Source organism: Lynx canadensis, chromosome E1 (assembly GCF_007474595.2).
Source record: "Lynx canadensis isolate LIC74 chromosome E1, mLynCan4.pri.v2, whole genome shotgun sequence".
In the NCBI taxonomy this organism is placed as follows: Eukaryota; Metazoa; Chordata; class Mammalia; order Carnivora; family Felidae; genus Lynx; species Lynx canadensis.
In genome coordinates, this window is record NC_044316.2 from 39,330,259 (window position 1) to 39,355,282 (window position 25,024).

The following is a 25,024-nucleotide window of genomic DNA, read 5'->3' on the forward strand; positions in this document are numbered from 1 at the left end:
TGAATCACTTCTTATTTCTTCTTTTGTTTGCAGTGTCACAAGACTTTAATCTCTGGGTATCATGTGACACAGGTGGGTCCCTATGTCTTCTCTGTTACTCACTTAGACATGATTGTGGGAGAGCTTCTGATGGAGTATGATCTCTAGTGGAAAATTAATGTTTCAGTAGATGGAATGCTGGTAGCAAAAAAATGGAAGTGAGCTTCTCTTTGAGTGTAAGAAATGAGGAAACTTTTGATTTGTCGTGTTTATTGTGGGTGGTCATCGGGTTAACGAAATTCCTACAGGATTCCAGGCTGTGTTCTCATCACTCTGAAGTTCTGTGAAACAGTTAGCAGCAACTCCAGGTTTTTAAATAGCAAAGAGTCATGTGGGGTTGATCAGAGTTGATCAGAAATGTCCTCTGGGCTGATAGTTTTTGATCTGTTGACAGCATAGCCCACCATTTTCCCCAAGGGGCTCGAAACCTTTTCCCCAAGTCTTCCCATTGGTTGAATGAGTCCTCTGGTCATGCCCATCGAGCCGAGCCATGGGTTGCCGCTCTATATCCACCCCTCTCCCCATATGAGCTGTGGCAAGACCAACATTGGTAAGACGTGAAAAGGAAACAATCTTTGGAAGGAGTGCAGGAGAAGTTGAAATGTTGCTTAGCATTGTCTTGGATAGGGAAGAAGTGGAGAGTTAAAAATCAAAGAAAAGGGGCGCCTGAGTAGCTCAGTCGGTTAAGCGGCCGACTTCGGTTCAGGTCATGATCTCGCGGTCCGTGAGTTCGAGCCCCGCGTCGGGCTCTGTGCTGACAGCTCAGAGCCTGGAGCCTGTTTCGGATTCTGTGTCTTCCTCTTTCTCTGACCCTCCCCTGTTCATGCTCTCTCTCTGTCTCAAAAATAAATAAACGTTAAAAAAAATTAAAAAAAAATAAAAGAAAAAAATAGTCTCTGCAGAAAGGTTTTTATATTTTGCATCTTTTATATTTTAATGTTTGTTTATTTTTGAGACAGAGAGAGACAGAGCATGAACGGGGGAGGGTCAGAGAGAGGGAGACACAGAATTTGAAACAGGATCCAGGCTCTGAGCTGTCAGCGCGGGGCTCAAACTCACGGACCACAAGATCATGACCTGAGCCGAAGTCGGACGCTTAACCGACTGAGCCACCCAGGCGCTCCTACATCTTTTATATTTTAAAATTTCATTTAAACATTTCGAGTATCTCGTTTTTTTTTTTCCACATGTATTCCTCCCACCTTTCTTCACAGTTCACAGGTTCCCTCCTTGAAGGCAGCCAGAGTTTCCAGCTTTTTTTGTTGCTTAACACATAAGAAACAAATAAGACTTACCCATTTCTTTCATTTATACAAATGGTAGCCTATCAGTCGTGGTCATCCTCCTTGGCGGTTTTCACATGAAGCATTCAGATAACGTATACACTGCTTGCCATTCTTTTTCTTTTACAGTAGCATCGTATTCTGATTATGAAGGTACTGTAAGGTATTGAGTCAGTCTCCCACTGTTGGATATTTACTTTGCTTTTAGTCTTTTGAGATTACTTACAATGCTACAACGAATAAGCCTGATCATACATGATTTCACATGTGTGAGTGTTTTCTATAGAATAAGCTCTTCTGGAAATAGAATAGCTGGATCAGAGTATTCATTTGTTTATAATGTTTGTTAGATAATGACAACTTCAACTTCCTTAGGGATTATACCAGTGTACCCATCTACCAGCAATGTGTGAATGTTTGGCTTTCCCTATTTTTATTAATGCAGTGATACACAGGACCTACAAGTACATAGATACATGTACAGAGATGTGTAGTTATGCATGTAGACACCTATCTATCTATCTATCTATCTATCTATCTATCTATCTTATCTGTCATCAATCTTGGTCAATATGAGATATGTAGGTGATTTTTTTTTCTTTCTCAAATTTTTATTTAAATTCTAGTTAGTTAACATATAATGTAATATTGGTTTCAGGAGTAGAATTTAGTGATTCATCACTTACATATGATGCCCAGTGCTCATTGCAACAAGTGCCCTCCTTAATACCCATCACTTATTCAGCCCATCCTCCACCCAGCCCCCTCTATATGTGATTTTAATTTGCACTTTTCTTATTGTAAGTGAGATTGAGCAGCTCTTCAGATGTTTAAGGCTATTGGTATTGCCTTTTCTGTAAGGAAAAATTATAGAAATTATATAGAAAAAATTATAGAAATTTTCTATATTGTCTGTAATTCATGTTTTTCTACTGGGTTTAGCCTTTATACATTGATTTTTTTTTTTAATTTTTTTTTCAACGTTTTTATTTATTTTTGGGACAGAGAGAGACAGAGCATGAACGGGGGAGGGGCAGAGAGAGAGGGAGACACAGAATCGGAAACAGGCTCCAGGCTCTGAGCCGTCAGCACAGAGCCCGACGCGGGGCTCGAACTCACGGACCGCGAGATTGTGACCTGGCTGAAGTCGGACGCTTAACCGACTGCGCCACCCAGGCGCCCCATACATTGATTTTTACAGGAACTCTTTGTATATTATAAAAATTAGCCTTTGTATGTGATGTGAATTTCAAATATTTTTCCTAGTTTGTCTTTTTTCTTTGACTTTGCTTATGTGGTTTTTGCCATACAGACATTTACTTCTGATATAGTCAAATTTATTAATCTTTTATACTTTTATACTTAATCTTTTATACTTCTGGGTTGGTGTCATACTTTGAAAGTCCTTTCTGATTGTGTAGACATTATCTCATAATTTCTTTTGTCCAGAGTTTCATGTTTTATTTTCAAATATTTACTCTATCAGAAATTTATGCAGCTATAAAATGTGAGGTTTAAATGTTTTAAAATCTGATAATCTGATATGACCATAACCTGCCACACTTACTAAGTAATAATTTTTTCCCCTACTGATTTAAAATGGCAACTTTTCATATACTAAATTTCCTTACATATTTGGGTCTATTCCTAGACTTGCTTTTTCAAACTCACTGATGATTTTTTCATTCATGAATGCCACAGTTATCAATGCAAAGTATTAACTTGATCTTAATAGTTATCAAGTCCAAGCCAACCTCATTAGATTATGGCAATATGCTAGTGAACTCAAACATTTGTGTAGCAAAACAGTAAATACGTACTCGATGCCTTGCCATGAGAATGTAAATTGCACCTGGCAGAACCTTGAAACTGATGTGGTAAAGAATGCATTAGCCAAGTCTGGGATGGTATTACCAGTCTTGATAGAGTTGTTTTGCCTCCTGTAAAGTTTGTTTATATTAGTTACAACTGAAGCAATCAGAGGAAGATGCTGTGTAATCACCAAGAGTCTGCTGTTAACCTCCAGGAGCTGTCTTCCCATACACTGGCCAGACAGGTCTGTTAACAGTGTTTGTGAGAATTAAAACTCTCGCTCAGGGTTGCCTGGGTGTCTCAGTTGGTTGAGCGTCTGACTTCAGCTCAGGTCATGATCTTAGGGTTACTGAATTTGAGCCCTGCATTGGGCTCTCTGCTGTCACTGCAGCTTCAGATCCTCTGTCTCCCTCTCTCTCTCTGTCCCTCCCCTGCTTGTGAGCTCTCTCACAAGCAAACAAACAAACCCTCTTGCCTCAGCTGTTTCCTTCATCAGAACAGTCATTTCTTGTTGCTCTTCTGGAATTCTATATTGCTTAGAATTTGCTACCTAGGAGGGCTTGAGCAATTCCAGTGGTACGTATTTAACGTGGCCAAATAAAACTGGATGGAGGGCAGACTTAGTCCATGCTCCATTCATTTAAGATCATCCCAACTCTGTATTCAGGTAAAGTCAGTGGGACCACAGAATAACCACTCAGTAACACTTTCCCATTCACAACTGTTTCTATCTTGAGTTTTTCTACCACAATATCTCTGGTATCACTTTTGGTTCTCTAGGAGCATTGTAACTCTCCCTGATGGAAATCACTGTCCACTGAGTGCCTGTATGAGTAATCCTAAGTAGTTTGGCATGCTGCCCTTTGACTCCTTCACCCAAATTCTCACATAGTTCTTAAGACATAGGGCACCTGCTCCTTGCTATTATGAGCCCTGGGTACTGAACTTTTCCTTGTTACTTCCCCCGAACTCTATCCACACTTTTGTAAATAGTCTTTTTATTACACAGATTTAGAATGCTGTCTTGTTTCTGCTGTGACCCAGTTCTTGTTATAAAAATGGGAAATTATAAGTCTCATATACTTTAATACTGAAAAAAGCAGTATAAAACATTCTTTGATTTAGCTCTAGCTAATAAAGTGTAATGTTGAAACCAGAGCCTGAATCCTATAATTAGTAGTTATCAAAGAGGAATATATAGGAGGATAAAAGATTGGTTAACTCTACTGTGTGAATAGACAGGGCTGTATTCTATAGAAACATTTCAAAGTAAGTTGAAAAAGTGAAGCTGAAAATATCTATAGGACATTTCTGTAATATACTAAGAACAAAATACCCAACGTGTGTTGGGGTGAACCCCATTTGATATCAACTCCTATCTGGTTTGTCTCTTATACCTTATAACTTTTTTTTTTAATTTTAGAAATTATAATTAACCCTTAATTATACTTGTTAAGGTTTTGGGAAATATAACACAGCTACTAGATAAAACTGGTGTATGTAAAATTTGAATTTAAAATATTTTTACTATACTCCAGATTGAGAACCAAAAGTTATGGACCCTTATATCTGCATAAACAGACATTTTTGTGTATATTGTGACACATTATCTCAGCTAAGGAGGATGATTCTTACCTGAGTCTGGGTGCTGGGGAAAATAGCCTCTGCATATTCTCTTAAGTAAAACCAGGCAAGGTGATAAAAGCCCAAAGTGAAAAAAAAAATCATCAAGGAGATGAGAAACTTCAATAACATGAGAATTTTCATGAGACTGAAGAAAATACGGAGTTTCAGTGTAGAAATACTAAAATGTGAGCAACTATTAATGAAAAATTTTAAATTTTTTATGGAAAAGTTGCCATGGACTTCATAATTTTCTAGAAATCTGGATTTAGAAGGTATACTTCATTTTCTAAAAGAGAGTTTTTATGCTTAGAGTGGAAAGGAGGAAGGAAGGAAGAGGAGGGAAAGAGGGAGGAAGAAAGTACTTGAGTTAGGCAGAGCACCCAAAATTTGCACAATCAGTAATGGAACATACTAGAAGTGGAAATATAGTCAAGGGAAATTTAAGTGACTAGGGTTTCAAGAAAAATAACCAAAAAAAAAAAAAAAGATATTTATTGACACCTGACATTATGTACCCCACTCTGCTAACTGTAGTGTATACATGGATTATGTCTTTGAACCTTTGAAGAACATTATATATTGTCCTCATTTCTCAGAGAAGGCAAACCGAGGCTCGGAGAGGTTATGCAATGTTGCCCATATCATACAATGAATGCCTACTAGAGTCTTGATTCCAATATAAGTAACTGCTCTTGAACACATTCTCCTGCATTTGAAGCAAGATGGGCTTTGGTGTGAGGTGATAGCTAAGGACATAGACACATACACGCATGCACACACACATGTACATGCCAAATCATTAACAGATCAGGAGATTTTAGTGTTGGGGAAATGGCTGTTTATTAAGAACACATGAAAACAATGCCATGTAAGATCATCACAATCAGTGTATACGTAGGATGAAGATATTACTGACCTAAAAATGGATGTATCAGATAAAAATCATTTGACAATTGCTTTAATCTATTATTTCCTAGAACTGAATGCCAACTCTAAATGCCAGATCAGAAGATGAAGAGTTGGCAGCTGAGAGTCCATCCCCCAGTCACTGGCTGGCTCTAACACATTTTATGTGACTTGTGGAGACATCCCTATGTCACAAAGATTATAGGCAGAGAGATTCAGCAGCAAGAGGAGGCACAGCACATGGGGCGGGGGCAGGTGGAGATGACACAGGTGGGGCGATAGCAAGTGGTGTGGCAGGAGACCCGGCCACAGACTGGGCGCAGGCAGCAGGAGGGGCAGCAGGAGGGGCGGCAGCAGCTGGAGCCACAGCAGCTGGAGCCACAGCAGTTGGAACCACAGCAAGAGGGGCGGCAGCAGCTAGAAATGCAGCAGGAGGGGCGGCAGCAGCTGGAGCCACAGCAGCTGGGGCGGCAGCAAGAGGGGCGGCAGCAGCTAGAAATGCAGCAGGAGGGGCGGCAGCAGCTGGAGCCACAGCAGCTGGAGCCACAGCAGGAGGGGCGGCAGCAGCTGGGCCTGCAGCAGGTGGTCTGGCAGCAGGTGGGGCGGCAGCAGCTAGAGATGCAGCAGCTGGGCCTGCAGCAGCTGGAGCCACAGCAGCTGGAGCCACAGCAGGAGGGGCGGCAGCAGCTGGACACACAGCAGGTGGGCCGGCAGCAGGTGGTCTGGCAGCAGGTGGGGCGGCAGCAAGGCTGGCAGCAGCTGGAGCCACAGCAGCTGGAACCACAACAGGAGTTGACCATGGTGTCAGAGGGTGAAGGTTCCGGGATGGTTTCCAGGAGAGTGAGGGGCTTGAGTTTGAAGTCTCCTTGTGCCATGGCCCCTTATATATGCCCTGAACAGGGTGATTTGTCAACACATCTTCCTTGTTTTTGTTTATCTAATAATTAAGTAATTATCACAGTACACAATAATGTTTGTCTACGTAATGGTTTAAACTTGAGGGAAACAAATTTTCTTTTCTAGATGTGATAAGTTCTATCTGGTCTGCTTTTCCTCCTGACTCATACCTGCTAGCATCTTCCAGACCACACTCTCCTCATCTTCCTTGACAGTGGGCTGTCATGTGATAGGTGGCATTTACAGTTACATTTCTTCCTGTCCCATTTCTTCTAGCAGTGATAGGATCAAGGCAGTTATATTTCTGGTTCTGCATTTCTTCCAATGATCAGTTGGGAAGAAATCCCATCTGCATAGTGTGGCATGGGACAAGAGGAAGAAGCTCTCTTTTGTGGGTCATTTTTGAACAATGAGGAAGGAGACAACTCTATGTGTGTATGACATTGCTGATTTCTGTGCCACTGGAATGGATTTTCTTGGATGTTTCTCCCTTTGGATCTTGTCCTCTACCCCCAAACCATGGCAGACAATTATCTGTGTGGTCTGCATCACTGCCATGTCCCATCGCTCATTACGTTGTTACTTTGCTGTCATATATATATTTGTGTTGTTTTTTTCCAGTTGGTCTTTAGATTCTGGAAGACATAGCCTCATTTTTATTCTTATCTCATTCTTAATTAAAATATTCTTCAATGGAGAAAAAATGGGCCCAATAATCAAAATGTGCCTCTCCTCAGAATTTACCTCTATAGCTGGGAAATCTATGGCACACATCTTTTTCCATCCACTTGAAATGTGAATGGATTTTAGTCAATTTAACTTAATTTAGTTACCATTTCTACTTATCCTCTATTTAGTGATGGTCTAACCTGAGCATGCAGCAAATCATCTGAAGGGCTTATTAAACATGGTTGGGACAAATCCCAGAGATTCTACCTTAGAGTGGAGCCTGAGGTTTGGCATTTCTAGCAAGTACCCAGATGGATGTTGATGCTGAAGACCCAAGGACCACACTTGGAGATACTCCTTTGTTTTGTTCATTCAGGCTTTGAGGAAGTGCCTCTATCAAGTTCCAGCCTGTTTATAAAGCAGATTTGTTGAGTGGGTAATCCAAGATACACATGTTGCCAGTTCCTGGGGTGACAAATATGGTTTAGGGTCTTCTCCTCGGGAATTTACAGATTACTGTGAAGATCATACGTGCGTATGCACACCCATCCCCCCCGCCGCCCCTCTCCCCCATACAACTGTGCAACATCAAAGGAACTCATAGTAGTATAATTTAACTAAAAGAAGAGTGTCTAAGACAAATTAGCCAAGGTGACAGTTTGGTAAAGACATAGATTTATTCATAAATAAATAATTCTAGTTACTGTTTCTTACTTTGTATGATTTGTTTTACATTTTAGGTAAATTTTACATACTCTGAAAGGTACAGATTCTAAGTGTACTATTTGATGAGTTTTGATGAATGGATACACATCCATGTAATCCCCATCCCTATAAGATATAGAACGTTTCCATTATATCAGAAAGTTCCCACATATCACTTTAGTGAACTCCCTGCCACCATAGAGACAACAATTGTTTTAGTATTTTTTTTCACTGTAGATTTGTTTTGATGTAGAGCTTCAAACATGATATATAGCATCATTTCTTTTCTGTCTGGCACCATTTACTTGGCATGTGAATATTGTTAATGTTGATACTTGTATCACTAGTTCATTCAGAGCTGTAGTGACAAAGTACCAAAGCTTATTGTAACTACTACCAACCATCCTTGTTTACCTGAGACTTGATGGGGGTTCCAGAACTCAAAACTTTGTTAAACAGGAAAGTCCCAGGCAAACAGAAGCATTGATCACCTTCTGATTAAATATCTTAATTGGGACCATTTGAAGACCAAGACCATTGCAATATGTTTATCACAATAACTTTCTTGGCAAACACTGATTTACATGTTTTTATTCCATAGGCTTGTGAGGCAAAGCTAGAGAACCTAAGGCATTTAAACAATTCGATTGTGAGGCAACATAGTGTCCCAAGGGGAGAGATTTTCACTTGATTTGCTGTATGGGAGATGCTGGGGAAGAAAAACCATAAAAAGAAAAAAAAGTGTTCTTAATACCAGGGGAGAGCTTTCTATATAAATCGAGAGAGATTAAGAAAACTCTTTTGTCATATATGGAAAGGCAGAGTACATTCTCATTATAGAGAAGTATGCAGAGAATCAGCCCCTAGACCAGTGGTTTGCAAAGTTGGCTGCATAATCGGATCACCTAAGGAGAGATAAAAAATACTGATGCCTGACTTCTGCCCTGAAAAATTCCGATTTTAAGTAATCTGGTGTATGGCCTGGGCATCTGAATTTTTTAAGCTCGTGAGGTATAATCTTAAATGCATGGCCAAGTTTTAGACCTCCTTAAACTGTCTATATCACACAGACTTGTGTAGTATTAGATTGGGAACAGAAGTAGCTACAATATTAAAATATAATTGGTAACACCTAATTAATAGAATTGTACCGATTTTGAATCACTGAACTTTGAGCAATATCAGACTGAAGCATCGATAATTCTCTTCACTCTTGTAAATCCGTCTTATGCCAAACAAAAGTCCTACATGGATAAGAATAAACAATGGGGCATGGACCACAAAGGGAAATTACTATAGATGCACACTGAATTTTTTAAAATTGCATATCAAAAGCAAGAGAGACATCACTCTGTGTACTCGTTGCTAAAAATTTTACCCATAGTCTGGTGAGGTAGAATTGATAATTAACATCAGGACCATGCACACAAATTATGTATGGTCTACCTAAACTTTAGTATTTTATTGCATAGAGTAGATGGAGTGTAATTTTTTTCTTCATTGTACTTAAAAATTTTAATTGTTATGTTATATAAATATATGTGAATATATATAATATAAAATAATACTTAAAATTTTTTTTGTTGTCTTTTTAGAGTTCCACAAAGTAAAATATGTTAGTTAGGTAAACATCAATGAAATTTGAATGAGGTGGACCCAACTGATGTTTGCACCACCATCGAGGAACCTGTGTTGTACCTTCCAGAGAAACTGATCACATCATATTAATATATCCTTTAAAGAATGACATGCAGGGGCGCCTGGGTGGCGCAGTCGGTTAAGCGTCCGACTTTAGCCAGGTCACGATCTCGCGGTCCGTGAGTTCGAGCCCCGCATCAGGCTCTGGGCTGATGGCTCAGAGCCTGGAGCCTGTTTCCGATTCTGTGTCTCCCTCTCTCTCTGCCCCTCCCCCATTCATGCTCTGTCTCTCTCTGTCCCAAAAATAAATAAACGTTGAAAAAAAAATTAAAAAAAAAAAAAAAAAAAAAAAGAATGACATGCAAAAAATAAAAGACTTTTCTCATCAGGTAAGACATATGTTAGTACTCATTATTATTTTAATAAATGCCCAGATACCTGGAATGTATTTTGTCTGTAGCTAAAATGTATTACCACTAGGTAATTGTAGTGACTTAGTTTGTAGAATTATTATCTAAACAGACACTTTAAAAAGGCATGGGTAATTGATAGGAAAGTTAACATATTTCAAGTCAATTAAGTTATTTTATAATAAAATAAGCTCCATTAAAATATTTAAGGATACACATTAACAATATTGCCAGTCTTGATATAAGGTAGTATGTGTAATTAAAGCAATATTTGAAACCATATAAATGCCTATATACCATTGATTGAATTTCCTTCAGTTCTCTAACTATGGTTGACCCTTGACCAACACAGGGGTTAGAGATGCCATCCCCTGTGCTGTCAAAAGTCTCCACATAACTTTTGATTCCCTGAAAACTACTAAACAAAGTAAACTTTATTTATCAAAAAAAATCTGCCTATAAATGGACTCACATGGTTCAAACCTGTATCATTCAAGGATCAACAGTATGTTCAATCAATGCTTAATCTAATATTTCTTCTTAAATTATAAATAGAGCAAACATTTCAATTCACACTGAATTTATAAAAATTTGTATTATGAAGAACACATACACTGCATGGTGTATAAAAGATACATGTATAATATAATGTATAATATAATAAATAATTATGGGGGCGCCTGGGTGGCGCAGTCGGTTAGGCGTCCGACTTCAGCCAGGTCATGATCTCGCGGTCCGTGAGTTCGAGCCCCGCGTCAGGCTCTGGGCTGATGGCTCGGAGCCTGGAGCCTGTTTCCGATTCTGTGTCTCCCTCTCTCTCTGCCCCTCCCCCATTCATGCTCTGTCTCTCTCTGTCCCAAAAATAAATAAAAAAACGTTGAAAAAAAAATTAAAAAAAAAATAAATAAATAAATAATTATGACACAAACACTATGTATCCAAAGCACAAGTCATGCAAATAGAATGTTGCCTTCACTAAGACCACACATCTCCCTCTTTCCACCCTATAAATGATCACTAACCAGATTTTTAAATTCTCTTTTCATTAACTTTCTTCATGATTTTACCACCTGGATATGCATCCCTAAACAATATAGTTTAGTTTTACTTAGTTTTGAATTTTATATAAAGGAATCTTAAATGTATTTTGATTCTTTCACTGAATATTATGCACATGTATTGAGGCATACTCCAAGAAGGCCCAATGATTTCCACGTCTTGGTGTTCAGGGTCTCATGTAAGTACCACCCCTTGAATAAATTGCTTCTAAATAACAGGATGTGACAACATCAAGTGATTGAGTTACAAAAGATTGTGACTTTCATCTTAATGCCAACTCTCTCTCTCTGTCTCTCACTGGCTTTGATGAAACCTGGTGCCATGTGGGAGAGATTCTTGCAGCAAAGAACTGAGCACAATATCCATTCAACAACAAGCAAGGCAGTGAGGTCCTCCCTCCAGGATCTGAATCCTGCCAATGACCACATAAGTGAACTTGGAAGTGGATTCTTCCACAGTTGAGACTTCAGGTGAGATCTTAGTGCCAGTTAACTAGCTGAGGACACCCTTGTGAGAGCCCCACTGAGCAGCATCGGGATTCCTGATCCACAGAAACTGTGAGCTAATAACTTTGTGTCATTTAAAGTGGCTAAATAGTGAGGTCATGTTAAGTAAATGCATATCCAGTTCAGGTTTTTCTAGCACTACATTACATACAGGTGAGGAGGAAGGGATCAAAAGGTGCAGAGAAGTACATATGCTAGAATACACGTAGTCATAAGCCCAAAAAAGCCAACTGGCAGCATATGATCCCGAGTAGGTCAAAGGGGCACTCTCTTTACCAAGGTAATAAGGAATTATCAGGTATGGGGTGCCTATTCTCTGAATACAGAGGTGGTGGAAAGGAATACTGTGAGAGAACTGGCCTCCCGAGGAATAATGGGGATGACATATCTCTGAATAGCAGAAACCAGGTGGCAGCATTTAACTCTAAGAAATAATGTGGATATAATTATGTGAAAGTCAATGACGTTGGAATGACAAAGAGGGCAGAATGACATGTGACCCTCAGGGATCTTCCAATATGGATAATAGAGCATGATGTCCCTTGAAATAGAATGTAGGCAACCAACTAGGGTATAGCTGTACTTGCACCTTAAATTTTGTGCCTTAAATTGTTTACCTTAAGCTCTGTACAGCTAGGGAATAAATGAACAAAAAGCTGAGGTCATTGTTCCCAAAGGAAACTGATGATCCCTCATGCAGTTTGCAGATCTGCGCCAATTCTCGGACCTAGAAGCCATTGACCCATCAAAACAGAGGCCAGTCCTCTAGGATAAAGGACAGCAGCAGGTGTGTATAGTAGAAATGTCTTTAGAATTTTCCCAAATGAATATAGAGCCATTTATGGTGGGGGGGGGGGCACTAGAATACTCATGTATTTGGATGCTGTTTGATATGGGATATGAGTTGACCATGAGTGCTAAATACACAAAGTGCCAGCATGGCCCCATTAGAATACATTGATCCAGATGCCATGGTTATAGGAGGGGTTCCCCACTCATCTTCATATCCAGTATTCCATTTGGGAGAATTTGCGCCTCCTTTTTCCAAAATTATGGGCTGTGTGCAGGTAGGGTCTCGGCTTTAAGAGAGAAAGCTACCTTGAGGCGACATGGTAAAGATCTGAATAAAAGCTCTAGCTGTCACCTTACCTTTTTGGGCTTCTAGTACCAGGAAATCAGTATGCAAAGTTAGGAGTTATGGGGGCCAAGAGGAATACATATAGCATTGAGATGACCCACAGGGGCATTCATGGTATTCCTGTTCCCAGGAATAACTGCAGATGGGCAAGTAGTGTCGCCTGAAGAGGACATAGAAACCATGGGCTTGGGACTCTCAGGGATGGGGATCTAGGTCACTGCACCAGACAAGTCAGCTAAAGGAGCAGAGAGCCTCCTCCTCTTGTTGGTTTTTCTAGAAATAGTGAAAAATCATATGAAGCAAGGTTACTAAGAGAAATCCATACACATGAGCAGAGGCAAGGGTAGTTATATGATATCCCATTTGATCCCTTTTGCCATAAATGCCCTTATCCACAAGCTGGTGAGAGTATGGACTAGGAGTGGCTCACACGGAACTGTAGTTAATTCTCTCAGATGAGGGAGGGGACCAGCCTGGGGATTTGTACTCTCCATCCTACATCCCACCAAGGGTTGTCCAAAAGTAGTGTTAAGTGTATAGGGGCACAAAGACCTAAACCCTCTGCCTCCAAGAGGAGCAGGTATGTGACCCAGTCCATACTTGTCAAAAGTGGGGTCACAGAATGTAAGGCTGGTATTGACCTAAAACTGCATTTTGTCTTAGCCACTTTTACTGCTTTACCCTGTTTCCCTCACTTTCTCATTGATTTCTCCAAGGAGCACTTCCTTATACATCACGTGCAAGAATACATTTTATTTTCTGATTTTTAAAGAAAAAATGCAATGTAAGAATCACATTTGGGGATGGTCTCCCTTAAACATAGCCCCCATTAAGGAAACAGTTCCTAATCTGGTGAGCTATGTTACTTGTGGCAGTGTGTCCTGTACTTCAGGATATATGGCGTTTTAAAAATAGGAGACAACTATTCTAAAACCAAGTGTGCCAAAACTGTAGAAACAGCATCCTGTCAAAATATTCAGTGGTTCAGGGGAGAGTAAGTTCAGGATTTGACCTGTCACCCTGTGACCATTCATATCATACGGAAATGTTTGAAGGCACTGTTACTGAGACTTGGAACACTGGTGTTTAGTTGACCTCAGGATCAGACCCCAAAAGAGAGGTTTGAGACGAAGTAGTTTGTCTGGGAGGTGACCCCAAGTGGTGCTCTAGGGAAACTGATGTGATCCAGGGAAGGGTGGCAACCAATCCAGGTTGATTTCAAGAGCAGATGACTCCTGTGGGCCTCTGGGGTTTGTGCAGTGCTGCTGAGACCCTCTGGTCTCACATGTCCTACTCGAGGGGAAAGAGGCTAGAGTACTTACCCACCAAGTACTGCCCACTGGTTGAGGACTTCTCCCAGAGACTTCCTTCCCTGCTCTGTCCTTTGCGATCTGCTCCTTCATGTAGACTGAGCCCTCTGCAGAGAGTTCCAGGTGCTTGCTGCAAGCCACCATCCTATACTGTTAGTGTGGGAAGTGCTGAGGTGATAGAAGTGAAAATCCTGAAATCACCTGCTATGATCTCCTCATTGTGCAGAGAATAGTAGAAAACCTGACAGCTAAGGGTGACCATCGAAGAAGGAAAAAGAACGAGACACGATTTCTTATATTTGTATGCCTGAAAAGTTAAGATTTATTTCACATATAGAAACATCTCCATATCAGAAAATCTGGCAGTAAACAGATATATCAATTAGGATGACATGTTAACAGATATCAGAGAAAATTCAACCTTTGTATTGATTTGGGATGGAGATAGTAACAAGGAGATGGGAGGGTGGCAGAGGAGGGTATATTCGGAAGCCAACTAAGTTGAAAATCACTGGGAACTGAGGTTTTACAGTTGGCCTCACATGATTCAGCTCCCAGTTGGACGACATGAAGGAGATTGGCTGATGAAAACAGCAGGGTGCAGGTCAGGGCACTCAGCAGCAGCAAGAGCCACTAGAGCAGGTTGGTGGGTGGTGGCAGGGGGTCTAGCAACAGCTGGGGCGGCAGCAGCTGGACACACAGCAGGTGGGGCGGCAGCAGGTGGTCCGGCAGCAGGTGGTCTGGCAGCAGGTGGGGCGGCAGCAAGGCTGGCAGCAGCTGGAGCCACAGCAATTCGAGCCACAGCCGCTGGAGCCCCCACAGCAGGGGCGGCAGCAGCTGGACACACAGCAGGTGGGGCGGCAGCAGGTGGTCCGGCAGCAGGTGGTCTGGCAGCAGGTGGGGCGGCAGCAAGGCTGGCAGCAGCTGGAGCCACAGCAGCTGGAACCCCCGCAGCAGGGGCGGCAGCAGCTAGAGATGCAGCAGCTGGGGCGGTAGCAGCTGGAACCACAGCAGCTGGAACCACAGCAGCTGGGGCGGCAGCAAGTGGTCCTGCAGCAGGTGGTCTGGCAGCAGGTGGGGCGGCAGCAAGGCTGGCAGCAGCTGGAGCCACAGCAGCTGGATCCCCCGCAACAGGGGTGGCAGCAGCTGGACACACAGCAGGTGGGGCGGCAGCAGGTGGTCCTGCAGCAGGTGGTCCTGCAGCAGGTGGGGCAGCAACAAGGCTGGCAGCAGCTGGAGCCACAACAGGAGTTGACCATGGTGTCAGAGGGTGGAGGTTCTGGGCTGGTTTCCAGGAGAGTGAGGGGCTGGACTTTGGAAGTCTCCTTGTGCCCTGACCTCTTATATACTGCTTGTACTGGGTGATTTGTCAACACATCTTCCTTGTTTTTGTTTACCTAATATTTAAGTAATTATGATATTTCACAGTAATGTTTGTCTTTGTAATGGTTTAAACTTGAGGGGAACAAAATTTTCTTTTCTAAATGTGATAAATTCTGTCTGGTCTGCTTTTCCTTTTGACTTATACCCACTGGCATCTTCTGGACCACTCTTTCCTCATCTTTCTCCCAGAGGGCTTCATGTGGTAGGTGGCACCTGCAATTACATCTTTCTGTCCCCTGCTACATCCCCTAGCAGGATGGGATGAAGACAATCTGGTTTTGGTTGTGCATTTCTGCCAGTGATCACATCTGCAGAGGATGGAGGTGGCATGGGACAAGAGGAAAAGTTCCAATTTTATGGGTCATTGTTGATCAATGAGGAAGGGAGCAGCTGCCAATGAGCATGTGATGTTGCTGACCTCTGCCACTGGAATGGGTTTTCTTGGATGTTTCTAACTTTGGATCATGTTCTCTACTCTAAAATCATGTAGACAACTACTTGTATGGTTCCAGTCACTGCCATGATTTGTAGTTCATTGAGTGTTTACATTTTCATCATATCTTTTTGTGTTGCATTTTTCTGTATGGTCTTTGGATTCTGGAAGACATAGCCTCTTCTTTATTCTTGCCTCATTCTTAATTAAAAATATTCTTCAATGGGACAAAAAGAATTGAGAATGTGCTTCTCCTCAGAACTTACCTCATAGGTAATCCTAGTGCACATTTGTTGGATCCATGTGAAATGTGATTAGTCAATTCAAATTCATTTTGCTACTATTTTGAATTATTGTCCATTTAGTGAGAGTCCAGTGCATTCAGATGATGCACCAAGTCATCTGAAGGGCTTATTAGAAATGGTTGGGACAAATTCCAGAGGTTCTGAATACAGGGGGATTCTGAGGTTTAGCATGTCTAACCAATCCAAGTGATGTTGATGCTAAAGGCCCAAGGATGACACTTAGAGACCTACCTCTTTTTTCTGTTCATTCAAGCTTGGAGGAACCTCTATCAAGTCCCTGCCTTTTATAAAGGAGATTGGTTGAGTGGATAATCCGAGATACACACGTTGCCAGTATTGGCGTTGTAAGCATGAGTTAGGGTCTCCTCCCCAGAAACCTACAGACTACTGAAAAACCCTCACCCACCCACACAAATACAAACAACTGTAATATAATATGGAAAGAAACATCGAAGGAGTTCACAGTACTGTAATCTAAGTAAAAGATATTGTATTTAAGCAAATCAGCTGAGTTTGTAAAGACATAGACAATTTATTCATATAATTAATTTAGTCTTGTTTACCTTTAATGTTTTATTTTATAATTTAGGTGGAATTCACACAATTGAAATTCATAAATCCATAGTCATCCATAGTGATGAGTTTTGATACACAGTAGCAGGTCCGTGTAATTCCCATATCTATCAAATGAACATTTCCATTTTACCAGAAAGTCCTTTAGTGAAGTCCCCACTACCATGGAGGCAATCACTGTTTTAATATGTTTTGCACCATGGATTTGTTTTGATCTAAACCATAAGATAATATGTAGTACATATATAATTACTATAGCGTATATAATACTCTTCTGTTTGGCACTGTTAACTTGTCTTATGTCTGTGAGAATCACTTAACGTTGATACATATATCTCTACTTTTTTCTGTGCTCTACTAGACAAGTACCAAGATTTATCTTAACTATTACCAATTAATTTCATGGTAGGGTAACCAGGCATTCCTTAAAATCATCTTTCTTTTTTTTTAACTCTAGTATTTTATTTTATAACATTTTAAAATTTTTATTTAAATCTAAGTTAGCATATAGTGTAATAATGGTTTTGGGAGTAGAATTTAATGATTCATCACTTACATATAACACCCAGTGTTCATCCCAACAAGTGCTTTCCTTAATAACCATCACCCATCTAACCCATCCCCTTACCCAACACCCCTCCAGCAACCCTCAGTTTGTTCTCTGTATTTAAGTGTCTCTCACGTTTGCCTCCCCCTCTGTTTTTATCTTATTTTCCCTTCCCTTTTCCATGTTTTTTTGTTTTGTTTCTTAAATTCCACATATGAATGAAATCATACGGTATTTATCTTTCTCTCACTGACTTATTTTGCTTAGCACAAAACACTCTAGTCTCATCCACATTGTTGCAAATGGCAAGATTTCATTTTTTTGATCACCGAGTAATAATCCATTGTATATATATATACCTTATCTTCTTTATCCATTCGTCAGTCAGTGGACATTTGGACTCTTTCCATAATTTGGAAATCTCTGTTTTTAATTTTCTGAGGAACCTCCATACTGTTTCCCAGAGTGGCTGTACCAGTTTGCAGTCCCACCAGCAGTGCAAAAGTGTTCCCCTTCTCCACATCCTCTCCATCATCTGTTGTTTCCTGAGTTGTTAATTTTTGCCATTCTGACAGGTGTGAGATGGTATCTCATTGTGGTTTTGATTTGTATTTCCCTGATGATGAGTGATGTTGAGCATCTTTCCTTGTGTCTGTTAGGCATCAGGAAGTGTCTGTTCATGTCTGTTGCCTGTTTCTTCCCTGGATTACTTGTTTTTTTTAGGTGTTGATTTTGATAAGTTCTTTATAGATTTTGGATACTAACCCCTTATCCGATAGGTCATTTGCAGATATCTTCTCCCATTCTGTCAGTTGCCATTTTGTCGATTGTTTCTTTTGCAGTGCAGAAGCTTTTTATCTTGATGAGGTCCCAATAGTTCACTTTTGCTTTTGTTTCCCTTACCTGCGGAGACATGTCCAGTAAGAAGTTGCTGTGGCCAAGGTCAAAGAAGTGTTGCTTGTTTTCTCCTCTAGGATTTTGTTGGTTTCCTGTCTTACTTTTAGGTCTTTCATCCTTTTTGAGTTTATTTTTGTGTATGATGTAAGAAAAGGGTAAGTTCATATTTCATTTTAAATCTTAAACAGAATGTGCATTTCAGTCCACCCCAAAATTTTAAAAACTCTTTCATATTATATAAAATGCACATATGCTGAAAAGCAGATGAACTATGCATGCATGGTTTAAAAAATAGTTATGAAGTAAACATCTATATACCCAAAACTTGAGTCAAGGAATAGAACATTGTTACTCCTAAGAAAGCTCTTGATATGTCTCTTCTTGTACACAATCCTTTTCCCGCCCTACAGATGATTACTGTACTCACTTTTCAAGTAACCTTTAATGTATTTTTCACAGTTTTATTACCTGGGTATTCACATCTAAAAACACAGTTTTATTTTACATGTTGCTGAATTTAAAAAATTTTTTTAACATTTATTTATTTATTTTTTTGAGAGACAGAGAGAGACAGAGTGTGAGTAGGGGAGGGGGAGAGAGAGAGAGGGGCACAGAATCTGAAGCAGGCTCCAGGCTCTGGGCTGTCAGCACAGAGCATGATGAGGGGCTTGAACCCACGAACTGTGAGATCATTACCTGAGCTGAATTCAGACGCTTAACTCACTGAGCACCCAGATGCCCCCCTGAATTTTTATATGAAGAAATTCTTAGTGTAAATGTGTTTTGATTCTTTCACTCAATATTATATAAGAGTTTTGGTAGGCAGCTTCCAAGAAGGCCCAAAGATTTACACCTCTTGGTGTTCATGGTCTCATGTAATTCCTTCTCCTTGAGTAACTTGCTTCTAAATCACAGGATATGACAACATCAAGTGATTAAGTTACAAAAGATTGTGATTTTCATTTTTTAATGTTTTTATTTATTATTGAGAGAGAGAGAGAGAGTACACACAAGTGGGGGTGGGGGGCAGAGATAGAGGGAGACCATAGAATCTGAAGCAGGCTCCAGGCTCTGAGCCATCAGCACAGAGCCCAACATGGGGCTCGAACTCATGAGTAGTGAAATCATGACCCAAGCTGAAGTCAGACGCCTAACTACTGAGCCACCCAGGAGTCCTGTGATTTTCATTTTAATGCCAACTCTTTCTCTCTCTCTCTCACTGGCTTTGATGAAGCCAGGTCCTATGTGGGAGAGATCCTTGCAGCAAAGAACTGAGCACAGTCTCATTCAACAACCATTCAACAACAAGGAAGTGAGGTCCTCCCTCCTGTGGAGTGCGAGGAATTGAATCCTGCCAATGACCATATAAGTGAGCTTGGAAGTGGATTCTTCCCCAGTCGCATCCTCAAATGAGACCCCAGTGCCAGCCAGCACCTTGGGTGCAACCTAGTGAACCTCTATGAATTGGAGAGTCTAGGTGGGCTCTGCCTGGTTTTTGATCCATGGAAATGAGATAACAAATGAGAGTCATTTTAAGCTGCTAAATTTTGAGGTAATGTTACATAACAGTAGGTAACCAGTATAGATTTATCTATGGCCACAGGACACTCAGGTGAGAAGGGAGGGATTGAAAGTGCAGAGAAGTAGAAATGCTCAAATAAGGTTATAAAGTCACAAAGCCTAACTGGCTATGTTCCCTTGGAGAGATCAGGAGGTACTCTCTTTACTAAGATATTATGGAATCATCAAGTATCACTGTCAGCTAGGTACTGAGATAGTAGTGATTATTCTCTAAAATCAGAAGTGGCTAAACTATGCTCCCTAGGAAAAACAGGGATGATATTATCCCTGAATGGCAGAATCCAGGTGGACATGTAACTTTAGGAAGTTCTGTGGATATAATTATGTGATTGCCAGCAAGGTTGGAATGACAAAGGGGGCAGAATGATGTGTCACCCTCAGGGACCTAGCAGTATGGATAAGAGAGCATGATGTCCCACATAGTAGGTAATGGGGCAGACAACTAAGGTACAATTATGTGTGTGTGTGTGTGTGTGTGTGTGTGTGTGTGTGTGTGTACATGTATTTAAAAGAGCTTAAGAATAAAAGAACAGGGGAGCCTCAGTGGCTCAGTTGGTTAGGTATCTGACTCTTGATTTTGGCCGGCTTAAGTCATTGTCTCACAGTTCGTGAGACTAAGACCTGTGTTTGCTTCCACACTGACAATGCAGAGTCTGCTTAGGATTCTTTCTCCCTCTCACTTTCTGCCCCTCCCCCATTTGTGTGCTCACTCTCTATCACTTTCTCTTTCTTAAAATCAATCAATAAATTTTTTTTTACAAAAAAATAAAAGAACAAAGGCTGAGATTATGGATCGAATGGAAAGCCATGATCAATGACAGTTTGCAGACTATGCTGTTTTCAGACCATTAACCCATCAATAGGATGGTTAGGACCAAATGGACATTGGGACTCTTTCCATAATTTGGAAATCTCTGTTTTTAATTTTTTGAGGAACCTCCATACTGTTTCCCAGAGTGGCTGTACCAGTTTGCAGTCCCACCAGCAGCGCAAAAGTGTTCCCCTTCTCCACATCCTCTCCATCATCTGTTGTTTCCTGAGTTGTTAATTTTTGCCATTCTGACAGGTGTGAGATGGTATCTCATTGTGGTTTTGATTTGTATTTCCCTGATGATGAGTGATGTCGAGCATCTTTCCTTGTGTCTGTTAGCCATCGGGTGTGAAGGACAACGGCAAGTGCATATCATAGAATTTCTCTAATCCTTGCCTGAGGAATCTACAGCCATTGTCTCAGAGCACGCTGAGATACTCAATATGTTTGCAGACTGTTGGACATGGGATCTGAGTTGAACTCCTTGCTGGATACCCACAATCCTTCATGGTCCGTTTTCGAATATTAGATTAGAATATTCTAATGATTAGAATTAGATATTCGAATGATTAGATGTGAGAGTTAAAGGAGACGTTTCCCCACTACCTTCATCCCAATGATCCCTTGGGGGGAATTTGTGCCTCCTTCTACCAGAATTGTAGGCTGTGTTCAACTAGAGATCTCGGTTCTAAGGCAGGAAAACTAACTGGAAGGGACATGGTAAAGTTCTGATTGGAATTAAACCCCTGGCTGCCACCTTATTCCATGGACTTCTAGTGCCACGAGGGCAGCAGTCAACGTTGGGAGCTACAGGGGCCACAGGGAATATTTTTAGGATTCAGGATATCTACAGGGACATTTGTGGTATTCCTATTCCTGGAATTAACTGCAGATGGGCAAATAGTATAGCCTAAAGAGGACACAGGAACCAGGGGTTCAGGACTCTCAGGAATGGGGAACTTGGTACTGAACCAGGCAAGTCAGCTAAAGGAGCGCAGAAGCTGCCCATTAACTCTCATCTTCTAGGTTTTTATAGAAACTGTGGCAAACGACCTGGAGCAAGGTTACTGAGAGAAATGCATAGATATGGGCAGAACCAGGAGTAGGTATACGATATCCCATTCTGATTCTCTTTGCCATACATGCCGTCATCCACAAGGTAGTGCGAGTGTGGGCTACGCGTGGTTCACACTGACCACGCACTATCTGCAGGTAACTGTCTCAGGCTCTGGGGTGGGGGACACCTGGAGTTCTTGCTCTCCATCCTTTCCACTCACCAAAGGATGTTGACAGGTAGCGATAGGTGACGTAGGAGCACAAAGGCCCAACCGCTTTTTCCACTAAGATGAGCAAGTCTGTGGCCCAGTACATACCCCTCAAGTGTGGGTCAGAATACGGGGCCGGAGTTGAACCAAAAGCACCCTTTGTCTTAGCTTCTTTTACTACCCTGTGCTGACTCCGCTTTACACTGGGTCTCCTGAGAGCACCTCCTTCCTTATGCAGTACTGATGCAGGAATACCCGCTGTAGGCTCTGGTGTTTTGAATGCAACGTGAGAATCGCAGTTTGGTGCGGTCCGCCTCAAGCATAGCCTCCTTGAGAGAGACACTTCCTAACATGGTGAGCTGTTTTATTCGTGGGAGTGTCTCCTGTCCCTCGGGATACATGATCTTTCAGGAATTGGACACAGGAAGTCTAAAACCAAGTGTGCACAAACTGTGAGAAGCAACAGCATCCTATGAAAAGATTCAGTGGTTCAGCGGAGAATAAGGTCGAGAGCCCACGGTGTCACCCAGTGACCGTTCATATCATAGGGACATGTTTGAAGGCACTGTTCCTGAGACTTGGAACACTGGTGTCAGGTCGACCTCAGGGTCGGCGCTCAAAACAGAGGCTTGAGAGCAAGTAGATTGTCTGGGAGGTGGTGCCAAGTAGTGCTCTAGGGATACTGTGAAGTGATCCAGGGAAGGGTGGAAACCAATCCAGGTTGATTTCAAGAGCAGGTGAGTCCTGTGGGCATCGGGGGTTCGTTCAGTGCTACTGAGGCCCTCTGGTCTCACACGCCCACTCCAGGGGCAAGAGGCTAGAGCACTTATCCACCAACTACTGGCCACCTTTCGAACGCTTCTCCCAGGCACTTGCCTTCCCTGCTCTGTCCTGTGATATACGTTTCTTCACGTAGACCGAGCCCTCCACAGAGAGTTTCAGGTGCTTGCTGCAAGCCACCATCCTACACTGTTAGCGTGGGAAGCGCCAAGGTGATAGAGGTGAAAATCCTGAAATCGCCTGCTATGATCTGCTCGTTGTGCAGAGAATAGTAGAAGACCTGACAGCTAAGGGTGACCATTGAAGAAGGAAAAAGAATGAGACACGATTTCTTATATTTATGCCTGGAAAATCAAGATTTATTTGACATACAGAAACATCTCCATATGAGAAAATCTGGCAGTAGCTGATACATCAATCAGAATGGCATGTTAACATATATCAGATAATACAATCTTTGTAGTGATTTGGGGTGGAGTTAGTAACAAGGAGGTGAGGAGGGAGTGGGCGGTAGGGAGGTATATTCCAAGGCCAACCAGTTGAAAAATCACTGGGAACTGAGGTTTTACAGTTGGCCTCACATGATTCAGCTCCCAGTTGGACGACATGAAGGAGATTGGCTGATGAAAACAGCAGGGTGCAGGTCAGGGCACTCAGCAGCAGCAAGAGCCACTAGAGCAGGTTGGTGGGTGGTGGCAGGGGGTCTAGCAACAGCTGGGGCGGCAGCAGCTGGACACACAGCAGGTGGGGCGGCAGCAGGTGGTCCGGCAGCAGGTGGTCTGGCAGCAGGTGGGGCGGCAGCAAGGCTGGCAGCAGCTGGAGCCACAGCAGCTGGAACCCCCGCAGCAGGGGCGGCAGCAGCTAGAGATGCAGCAGCTGGGGCGGCAGCAGCTGGAACCACAGCAGCTGGAACCCCCACAGCAGGGGCGGCAGCAGCTAGAGATGCAGCACCTGGGGCGGCAGCAGCTGGAACCACAGCAGCTGGAGCGGCAGCAAGTGGTCCTGCAGCAGGTGGTCTGGCAGCAGCTGGGGCGGCAGCAAGGCTGGCAGCAGCTGGAGCCACAGCAGCTGGGGCGGCAGCAAGTGGTCCTGCAGCAGGTGGTCTGGCAGCAGCTGGGGCGGCAACAAGTCTCTTGGCCACAGCCCTGGTCAGAGCAGACGGAGCCACAACAGGAGTTGACCATGGTGTCAGAGGGTGGAGGTTCTGGGATGGTTTCCAGGAGAGTGAGGGGCTTGAGTCTGACGTCTCCTCCTGCCATGGCCTCTTATATACTGCCCGTCCATGGTGAGTTGTCAACACATCTTCCTTGTGTTTGTTTACCTAATATTAACTAATTATCAGATTACACAATAATGTTTGTGCATGTAATGGTTTAAACTTGTGGGAAACAAAATTTCTCTTCTTGATGTGATGAATTCTCCCTGGTCTGTGTTTCCTCCTGATTCACACCCACTGGCATCTTCCTGACCACTTTCTCCTCATCTTCCTCCACCGTGGGCTGTCACGTGATAGGTGGCATTTGCAATTACATTTCGGACTCTCCCTCCTGTATCCCCTAGCAGGTGGGATAAGGGCAGTCCTATTTTTGGTGGTGCATTTCTTCCAATGGTCAGTGGCATGAGTAATGATCTGCGTGTGACAAGAAGAAAAGGCCCTCTTTTGTGGGGCAGTTTTGAGCAAAGGGGACAGCTGTATATTTATATGACGTTGCTGATTTCTAGCCACTGGACTGGATTTTGTTGGATGTTTCTACCTTGGATCACGTCCTCTACCCTACAACCGTGGCAGACAATTATCTGTATGGTTCCCATCACTGCCATGCTTCATAGTTCGTGAAGTGTTAACCTTGGTGTCATGTATGTTTGTTTTTATTTCTCCAGATGCTCTTATCTTGTGGAAGACATTGCTTTATTTTTGTTTCTTATTCTTTTCTTAATATGAAATTTGTTGTCAAATTGGTTTCCATCCAACACCCAGTGCTCATCCCAACAGGTGCCCTCCTCAATACCCATCACGAACCCACCCCTCCCTCCCACACCTCCCCCCCCATCAACCCTCAGTTTGTTCTCAGTTTTTAAGAGTCTCTTATCTTTTGGCTCCCTCCCTCTCTAACCTTTTTTTTTTCCCTTCCCCTCCCCCATGGTCTTCTGGTAAGTTTCTCAGGATCCACATAAGAGTGAAAACATACGGTATCTGTCTCTGTATGACTTATTTCACTTAGCATAACACTCTTTTCACTTAGCCTAATACTCTCCAGTTCCATCCATGTTACCACAAAAAGGCATATTTCGTTCTTTCTCATTGCCACGTAGTATTCCATTGTGTATACAAACCATAATTTCTTTATCCTTTCATCAGTTGGTGGACATTTAAAGGCTCTTTCCATAATTTGGCTATTGTTGAAAGTGCTGCTATAAACATTGGGGTACAAGTGCCCCTGTGCATCAGCA

At 42.2% G+C, this 25,024-nt stretch overlaps 2 protein-coding genes across 3 annotated transcripts; both read right to left on the minus strand.

Moving 5' to 3' along the window:
- Positions 1-5,881: 5,881 nt before the first annotated feature.
- Positions 5,882-15,257, minus strand: LOC115500793 (keratin-associated protein 4-7-like). 2 transcript variants are annotated; one of them, XM_030295502.1, is made up of 3 exons: positions 6,360-6,466; positions 6,075-6,299; positions 5,882-5,957 (listed from the first exon to the last, which is right to left on the minus strand). In XM_030295502.1, the coding sequence occupies exons 1-3, from the start codon at positions 6,464-6,466 to the stop codon at positions 5,882-5,884; spliced, it is 408 nt and encodes a 135-aa protein (XP_030151362.1). The 2 variants fall into 2 exon arrangements, with proteins under 2 accessions (XP_030151362.1, XP_030151361.1); XM_030295501.1 differs by adding an exon at positions 14,675-15,257 and having other exon boundaries at positions 5,882-6,414.
- Positions 15,258-22,912: 7,655 nt separating this feature from the next.
- Positions 22,913-23,808, minus strand: LOC115501237 (keratin-associated protein 4-3-like). Its single transcript, XM_030296213.2, has one exon. It carries the CDS (start codon positions 23,755-23,757, stop codon positions 23,278-23,280), a length of 480 nt encoding a protein of 159 aa, XP_030152073.1. The 5' UTR covers positions 23,758-23,808; the 3' UTR covers positions 22,913-23,277.
- Between the last annotated feature and the right edge of the window lie 1,216 nt (positions 23,809-25,024).